The sequence below is a fragment of the Terrapene carolina genome, unplaced genomic scaffold, assembly GCF_002925995.2.
Source record: "Terrapene carolina triunguis isolate 2854851 unplaced genomic scaffold, T_m_triunguis-2.0 Scaffold130, whole genome shotgun sequence".
Classification (NCBI taxonomy): domain Eukaryota; kingdom Metazoa; phylum Chordata; order Testudines; family Emydidae; genus Terrapene; species Terrapene triunguis.
The window spans coordinates 8,761,761-8,771,579 of NW_020664481.1; the positions used below are offsets into that span (position 1 = coordinate 8,761,761).

A 9,819-nucleotide genomic window follows, 5' to 3' on the forward strand; every position below is an offset into this window, starting at 1 on the left:
ACCAGAACTGTACACAGTATTCCAGTAACAGTTTCACTCATGCCATATATAGAGGTAAAACCATCTCCCTACTCCTACTCCCTTCTCTCCTGTTTATACATCCAAGAATATCATTAGCTCTTTTTGCCACAGCACCACATTGTGCATGTAGAGATGCTTGTCCACAATGACCCTTAGAGCCTTTTCAGAGTCACTACTTTCCAGGATACAGCCCCCTGCACCCCATTCTGTACATACTAGCTGCATTCCTTGTTCCGAGATGTATAACTTTGCATTTGGCTGTCTTGCAATGCATTTGGTTTGAGTGGACTCAGCTTACCAATTGAGCCAGATTGCTCTGTATAACTATCCTGTGCTCATAATTATTTACTAATCTTTGTGTCACCTGCAAATTTCATCGGCAGTGATTTTACATTTACTTTCAGATCATTGATGAAAATGTTGAATATTATCAGGCCAAGTAACACTCCCTGCAGAACCCCACCAGAAACACCCCCATTCTATAATGTTTCCCCGTTGACAACTTCTTTATTGAGTTCTGTCAGCTAGCCAATTCTTAATCCATTTAACGGGTTCCTTTATTGATATTGTATAGTGCTAATTTTGTAATCAGAATGTTGTGCAATACTAAGTAAAATGTTCATATTACATCTATGCAGTTACCTTTAATTGTCCAAACTTGTCATCTAATCAAAGAATCAAATCCTGTTTGTTTGACAAGACCTATTTTTCATAAAACCATGTTGACCATATATTAAAGGATAAGAATATAATTAATTCTCTATTAATTGAATCTCATATCAGCTTTTCCATTATTTTGTCCAATACTGATGTCAGGCTAACCAGTCTATAGCTACCCAGGTCATCCCACTTGCCCATTTTGAATTTTGGCACAACGTTAGCACTCTTCCATTCTTCTGGAATTTTCTTGATATTCCAAGGTATATTAAAAATCATTGGGCCACAAATCTCCCTTATCCAGCTCTTTTAGAACTCTTGGGTGCAAGTTATCTGGGTTTTCTGATTTAAAAATCTTTATCCCTAGTAGAAGATATTTAATATCCTCTTTGGTTAGTAATGGGTTAGAAAGTACTTCATCAATCTCATGTGATACCATTAAGGTTCGAGTTCTGTCAAATGACAGACCCTTCCCATACAACTGGAGGAATATTCATATTCCACGACTGTACTCTCCTTGTACCAGAGTTTACTCACTCCTTGTTGGCCAATACTCAAAAGACGGTAGCTAGGAACTGTATTCAGTTCTCTTGTATGGTATTGCAGTGCGCAAACAGTGACTGACATGGGCTGGAATTTTGAATGCATTGTGATCTGCAAGTACCTACACAAAAAGAATGTAGTTAATATTATGGGGGTTCTTTAAGGCGACAAACTAAATAGTAAGATTCAATGGCTAGAAGCTGAAATTAGAAACAATCAAATTGGAAATAAGATCCAGCTTAAAGAGTGATCGTATTTAACAACTGGAACAGATTACCGAGAGATGTGGTAAATTCATCATCATCTGGAGTTTTTAAATTGAGACTGGATGCTTTCAAACAGATATGCTCTCCTTCCAGCCCCAGTTATTGGGTTCAATAGTATTCGCTTACATAGAATGGAAGGATGATTCCCTTCATTGTAGGAAGGACCAGTTGAAATTCTATGGGCTATGATGCAATAGTCCTGGTGGTCTATTCTGGCCTTAACATCTGCGAATTTTATTCACACATTCACACAGGATCAGATCAATGAACTACACGGATTTATACCAACTCAGGATCTGGCCTACAATTTGCTTCTGTATTCCTAATGTTTTCTTAGCAGCCAAACCCAAACTAGGGTGACCAGATGTCCCGATTTTATAGGGACAGTCCCAATATTTGGGGCTTTGTGTTATATAGGTGCCTATTACCCCCCCACTCCCTGTCCCGATTTTCCATACTTGTCACTCTAACCCAAACAGATATTTGTTCTCTCTTTTATTGTATTCCCCTCGACCTAAACACAATCAAACTTCTAGTGGTTGACACATATGAACAGACATGATGTTCTTTGAAAGAAACAAAACAAAACTCTGTAGTTACCAGAAAGAATTCTATTCCCTCCTCCAGCCCTCCCCAGGAATAACTTTATAGAAGTTGGGGGGGGGGAGCAGTTCTTTTTTGTTTTACTTTTTCATTTCGCCAGAATGAAACGTTTAACGAGCAGAGAATTACAGCTGATCCCAACTGAACCAGATAGCTCGAAATGCAGCCCTACATGGCTCCCATCAAGCTGTATTCACCTTTGCTATGATTTAAACTTCATTCAGGCACAGCCTTGCTAAAAATACTGACAAGTAACTAATCAACTTCCATAAAATGGAATTTTCCCCTTCACAATAGCAAGCAGGAGTAGGAGGGCACACGAAAGATTTACCTATGCATTTCAAATTAGTCTGACCTATAAAAATGCAAACAGAATCCAGCAAGCAGTGGGATAAAAATGTACATCTAGTAGGTTGGGTCTTTTTTAACGTTCAGGTTTTCATATCATTCGACACCTCATCTTGGATATACAAGACTACTCATAGATATCATAATGGATGGACAACTTTTCATTAGCTATACTTGCATCTAAAATGTAATCTCAGACAGCGCTCTCTAGACCAAAGAGAAGTGCAGGGTCTAGGAACTACAGCTAGTTTTGAAAGCTTTACAAGACTGATCGCATTCTCTGACACGCACTTTTTTCACACGTTGGACTCAATGCTGTATTTCTTCATGTGCTCTTTCTGCTCTAGTATGTGAACAGATGGGAACAGAAAAACCCAACACCCAATCAGCAAGAGTGTTTGAAATCAGACCAGAACTGTTCACCTAGCTCCATTAGACAACAGAATGCCTTAGGGCAATCTGAAGATCATGTGGATTGAAATAAGCACACAGTTCTGGTCTTTGAAAACATGGGGTTGTCCTATTCTCGCCAATTAAAGGGCAGAGTCTAACTGGTGAACCTTTAACACATGCTAGCGCTCACTTCACTCAACCCCCACTTATAGGGGCTATCAAATGGGTCGAGGGACTGGATGCCGCAGATGAGACCAAACATCATCAAATATCAAACACTCAAACCAGAAACATCAGGCATTCTCATGTTCAATCAAGCTGTGCCATTTGTGCTAGGCTGTGACTTTCCCTTCCATTATAATTCCTTCTTCACTTCATGAGGCAGAAAAAAAAAATCACAGTATTTTAAATCATTTCCTCCCCTCCATGTCCAAATTTTGATTTAATTTATTTTATTTTGTTTTTATTTTTGTACTACTGTCTGCACAGCAGATCTTGAAGCCATGAGGGGGTTTGCGGTGTCTAGCTGGTTCTCCCCAAGGCTGGTGTTTCTTTAAGGTGTGAATATTTACTCCTCCGTACCGATATAAAAGATAACAATTGCCTTCCCTATTTGTGAACATGACTTCACATTCTGGAGTTCTACAATCTTATCTCCAGACCACGACAACAAGTATGTGGGAGATATTAGCCACGATGAACCTATACATTTGCAGTAGGTAACCTGATAACATTAACATATGCCAAGGTTTAATAAGCTGGAGCCAAAGCCTCCTGTCACTCTTCAGCCAAACTCATAAAGAAGGCAATGTGGGGAGGACGATCTCTTTTTACAATTAGCCTGCTTGCTGTGTAGCACTCAAATACTGACAGGCATTCAGAAGTAACCCAAACTATCCATTTTGCTTAGTGAGGTTTTTGAGTTATTGAGTTTTTCTCCCTTTAATTCATTTGGGAAACTCAAATTACAATCAATAGGACATCACATTAAAAGGCCAGAATGTGCCCAGATTCTGAATGCCAGGGAAGGCTTCTTGCACCCTTCCCCCACTCGTGCACCTCAGCAGTTGACAGGCACTGTGTTGTACATCATGGACCTGATTTTCACAAAGAGAAGCCTATGCTCTAAATGTACTCTGCACCTACGTTCATATGTGCAACAAATACCATTGCACATGCGTATGGCTACATAAATCCTTGAGTACTATTTTTCACCCCACATCACAGTAACTGCAGTGTGACAGTATCTGCAAAAGTGTGCAATGAAGTGAATGAAATTCAAGCCTCTTTTTTAAAAACAAAATCAGGTATTAAAATATCTGACTGTCAATAATATTCTGTCCCAGATCGGCTCTGTGCTCCTTGCAGAGATATTGTACCAACAACACAATTGCACCTGATTTTTGGTGGGTTGTGAATGCGCTTCTTTCAGACATTATATGACTTATCAAGTTTCCTGATACTTCTGTGGGATTGAGCAAACTACTCTTTCTTTCCAAGTATCATGCAAAGTATCAGCTAATCAGTGTGGAACAGGTAATGACAGCAATTCATTTTAATCCAGGAAAGGGCTCGGCAAGCATTGTTTCAAGAAGAGCGGGGTGAATTTCCTGACAAGGGATGTAAATTACACACCACTGCTTTTTCAAAATTAGTTCTTAAATTCTGCAATTATGTCACAATTTTCTTCTAAAGGAAGAATTATAAAATATCAGTCAGTGAGGCTTCATTTTATTTACATTTTTTTTGACAGCTAGTATTTTTCCTTTCCGGAAACCAAAATCAGAGCTCATAAAACAAACAGTCACATGCATTTGTAATTTTGCTACATTTATCAACAGCAATCAAATGCATCCTGTAGTCCATATTTTTGTCATCCAAATGTCAACATAATGTCCCATGGGGCTATGAGCTGATCTTTACGAACACCGTAGTAAGGGAAGAAACGAGCAACATGTAGTGTTGGAGCTAGTTAATGAAGGATTTCATATAGCTTTTTACATCAATTCCCTTCTGAGGCAGGCAAACGTACATCTGGATCCTGACTCTGACTGATAGTTGAGAAAGGATGCTTGGGATGTAACACCCTTTCATACTTAGGAGTCACCATTCCTGGCTTCACACCTGCAGTCATTATCCAGTTGAGAGGGTTGGCAACCTGCCATTTTGGAGAGTGGAGCCAACTTCTCCCCCCAGGATTAGCTAGAAGGAGGTGATTAAACTCCATCTGAGTTGGATTTGAGGGGAGGGAAGACTTGTATTTGCTTCAGATCGTAAGTGCTTTACCTCCAGGACAGACGTTGGCTCAGGAAGAGAGAGAAATGAGGCTGTGTTTGATGCCAGATCTCCCATGCTACAGACTTGGAGTGCACCTGTTATTGTACCAGACCAACCACATTATCATTATTATTATTATTATTATTTCAATAGTTGCACTTACCCTAACCAGCTGCTGAGGGAAGGGCCCTCTTGAGTTTTCTGGCACATTGATTGGTGGGATGACCCAGTCTCTCTTTTGCCTTCTCAGCCCGTTAGAGTTCTGGGGCTGGCGCCACGGTATTAATGTGTCACTCGGTTGCGGCGCAAGATCTGTAGATGCATTTTTCTTCCCTTTTTGCTGTTTTGGAGGAAAAAGAAAGCAAGATGCAGTTAGTTTTTTCCAAGTGGGAAAAAAAATCACCCCTTGGGACTATTGCCACGGTGATGCTTGCTTGCATGGAATGTTAATGCGTCGCTGTAAAAATTATTGTTATTAAAATGAAGTAAACATTTCTGCATCACAGAGGCATAATAGACTTTATTGGCATCTTTGCTGCCACTTCATTTTCAATAATGTATAGAATGGTCATTACCAAATCAAACTGCTTTCCAGAATATATTGTCCTCATTATACCAATTGCAGAAAGCTTTATGAGTGTCTTGGATAAAGAAGTCTGCAATTTTTGAGTAAATATAATCTACTGGGAAAACAAAAAAACAAAAATAACAAAACTCCACAGGGATGTTTTAACTCCACTGTACAACGTCAAGCTGCTCATTGGCTTTAAGAGAGTACCAATACCTTTTAGTATTTGGTTTTGTGGAAGTAAGCTGGCTGTCCTAACTAATCAGGCCTAGACAATTCTTCTGCTCTGGTGTTGAAAAGGTTAATTATCACAGATCCTTCATTCTGTACATAAAATAACATTTTTTAAACAGAACTTGATTTGGAATATATACATATGCCTTCAGTGAAGGTGTATGCGAAATGTTGTAATATTTCACAGCCTGTAAATCATTTTCTTTTTCAGTGCGTGTGGCGGTTCTCAAGGTTTTGTGAGGGGTATTTTGTTTTATTGCAGGTTTTTGTAAAGACAAAAGGTAGCTGAGATAAAGATTGAAGAATTTTGCATTTGGCCAATTTAGGAAAATTACTGATTTTCCTCCTGGCAAACATTGGCCTTTTATTTATTTATTTATTTATTTATTTTTTTTACAGAAAATGCCATTGCCATTGGTGAAGTAGGTGGAATCACACCTGAGCGTTACAAATTCTCATTAAAATCGCAGAGGGGCCATATGTGGATGTTTGTGGAGACAAAAATGATAGTTTCCCAAGATTCTCAATCTTTTTGCCATTCTGCAAAAAATCAAATTGTAGAAAAATTATTAGAGCCAGGGAAGTGTGTGAGTTCTGAAAACAAAGTAAAGAGCTTTGTTATCTTGTGCATCCAGCTATTTTCTATAACAGGGATCGGCAACCTTTGGCCCGCGGCCCGCCAGGGTAAGCATGCTGGTGGGCCGGTTTGTTTACCTGCCGCGTCCGCAGGTTTCGCCGATCGTGGCTCCCAGTGGCCGCGGTTCGCTGCTCCAGGCCAATGGGGGCGGCGGGAAGTGGTGGCCAGCACATCTCTCGGCCCGCGCCGCTTCCCGCAGCCCCCATTGGCCTGGAGCAGTGAACTGCGGCCAGTGGGAGCTGCGATCGGCCGAACCTGCGGACACAGCAGGTAAACAAACCGGCCCGGCCCGCCAGGGTGTTTACCCTGGCGGGCCGCAGGCCAAAGGTTGCCGATCCCTGTTCTATAATGTATATCAGGCCTTCTTAAGAAGTGACTCAGGCCCAATCCTACAAACATGCACATGCTTAACTTTAAGCACATAAGCAGCCTCACTGACTTCAGTGGGACTAATTACATGCAAAAAGTTAAGCAAATGCTTAAGTGCCTTGTTGGACTGGGGCCACAGAATATATTTACACATTAGTGATGAGTAGCACAATAATTTTACTCCTGCCACAAAAGTTACATTGATCGGTTTACTTAATTTTCCTCACTGTGGGATGCTGCATGGAATAAGATATATAGGGAAAGATTATAATTAATTATGTGGGCAAATTAAATTATTTAGACATCACACTACTTGATTTACAGGTGCACAGTGAGTTGGATTTGCACCTGCAAGTCACTGCTGGCTCAAAAAATGTGAGTGCAAATTTGGATGATGCAAATAGTGCCTAAAAATAGGTTACCATTTTAAAATCTGGGCCTTAATGCTGGGTGGATACTGACCTTGGCTGTGATGCTGTATTCCTTGTGCACCCAAAATGCCCACTGAACTCAATGATGTTTGACGTATTTGAGAGAAATTCGGAAAAAATGTTTAGCACAAACCTTAATGATGAGCTAATTTTTCAAAATATTTAGCCCATTTTCCTTCAAAAAATTTCAGAGTGAGAAAATTTTCAACCAACTCTAACACTAATCCTGGTAACTATAGTGATCAGCCTTAGGACTTGACATGGCCATGGTTTTGTATGCCTTTACTCAAAAGCACCACCACTATTGTAGCATCAGTACTTTGCCGATCACTACTGGGATACATTTGGAAGAGCACTAACTTTAGCAAGTGATGAATAAGGAAACAGCATCATAGTATGGCTCTTGGAGGCACTTCCAGTATGTTTTAGGACAGGGGTCGGCAACGTTTGACACGCGGCTCGCCAGGGTAAGCACCCTGGTGGGCCGGGCCAGTTTATTTACCTGCTGACGCGGCAGGTTCGGCCGATCGCGGCCCCCACTGGCTGCGGTTCGCCGTCCCGGGCCAATGGGGGCGGCGGGAAGCGGCACGGGCGAGGGATGTGCTGGCCGCGGCTTCTCACCGTCCCCATTGGCCCTGGACTGCGAACCGTGGCCAGTGGGGACCGTGATTGGCCGAACCTGCCCCGTCAGCAGGTAAATAAACTGGCCCGGCCTGCCAGGGTGCTTACCCTGGCGAGCCGCGTGCCAAACATTGCCCACCCCTGTTTTAGGATAAAGTAGGTGCTGCCGACATTACCACTAGTAAACCATTCATGAAGTACAATATTTCCAATAGGGTCCCTTCTACTTTAGCACCACAGATAAGAGGCAGTATTAAATAAAGAAAATATTCAGAAATGTGTGTCTTTAGAATAGGCCTATCAGATGCTAGCTATGGGGAAGTCTATACTTCTTTTTTTTTTTTTTTAATTTTTAATTGGTTTGCAGTTCCCAAGCGGGTTCCTCTGAGGAGCAGGTATTTGGATCAGTTTACATAATTGGCATGTGAGTGTGGGGACAGATTATGAAGGAACGGTCAAATAATTTGTGCTCTGCTGAGTTCACACAGTGGAACGCTCTGAACTAAAGACAGACTTGAGAATTAACACGAATCCCAAAGCTCTGTGTATACTGAAATAATTAGTGTCAGCTCGGCAAGGCAGTACCAGCCTTTTTAGTCTTTGCTGGCAGGTGACTAGACAGTGACTAGCTTCCTTGTTGCCCTGATGATGTTTTCCTACATTAGAATACATTGTTGACATGTCTCTGAATTTGCTATGCAGAATTTCAAAAAGGGCCTCACAACAACAATCTTATTTATAAAAACCCAACTCTTTTTCATCTTCATTTGTTGATGTGTTCTAACGGCCTTAATTTCTCTTGTGTTGTTTAAATAAGTTGAACATGTTTTTCTGCTGTTTCAAAAACTGTGAGACAAATGTTGTAACAAAGTCTGGTGAGAATGAATGCCAGACCTGTTCATTCTTCTGACTGAAATATCCAAGAATGTCTCAGGAATAGCAACAACGATCAATTATAAACACCAGCAATCTATCATGTTCTTCTGAACGTGCAAGGATCTAATGCCCCACTCAAATGTGGAATGTAAATATGGAAGCTTAATTATACTAATTGCTAATCCAGCTCACAATTTCATTTTTTCGCTGTGAAACAGTTTTCGCTTAGCTAACCCCTTGGGCTCAGAGATATATGATCTATCTATCCAGATTTTACACAGGCCTCATTGCCATGGTATCTGAGCACCTCACGATCAGTAGTGTATTTATCCTCACAACATCCATGTAGAGATACTGTTACTCCCATTTTACATATGGAGAACGAAGGGACAGAGAGACTTGCCTGATGTCATGCGGGGAGTTTGTACCAGAGGAGGAACTTGAACACAGGTCTCCAAAGGCTGAAGCTAATGACCTAACCACTGGACCATCCTTCCTTTCTACTCTCTTAATACTGAGAGTTCCATTTTAATCTCCCCACCACCTCATTTTCTTTCAGGCCATATTCTGAGCCTGGCTCTCTGTTCTACCTGAGCTGCGTTTGTTGCAGGAAGAGGGGAAGGTGTGATGGTGGCTGCAATGTGGCTATTTGTACTATCAGCCAACCCCCAGCAGAATTTATGCTACTCTACACCAGGACCTGCTGCAAGGCAACAGCATTCCACCCACACTCCCTCCCCTTGCTACATTCCCTGGAGCAGGATAAAGGGCCAGAATGGAATGCAGATTTGGGCCCTCTTGTCTTTTATTTATGTAGGGCCAAATTATGTTGAGGGCGGAGGAAGCTGCACAGCTATAAACACAGGGAGAGACATTGCCTCAGGAGCTGCCCCCTCAGCGTGCGGTCCTCTCCTACAACCAACCAGCTCTGTGGTTCAGCCAGGGCCGGCTCTGGCTTTTTTGCCGGGGGGGGGG

The 9,819-nt window shown here is 41.6% G+C and overlaps 1 protein-coding gene across 2 annotated transcripts in view; it reads right to left on the bottom strand.

The window, feature by feature from the left end:
* The window catches only part of CDH4 (cadherin 4), a 643,793-nt gene that overhangs the window by 218,188 nt on the left and 415,786 nt on the right, over positions 1-9,819 (bottom strand). For both annotated transcript variants that reach the window (XM_026652873.1, XM_026652874.1), the window contains one exon: positions 5,272-5,448. In XM_026652873.1, the coding sequence (XP_026508658.1) occupies positions 5,272-5,448 (177 nt within the window). The remainder of the gene's footprint in view (positions 1-5,271; positions 5,449-9,819) is intronic.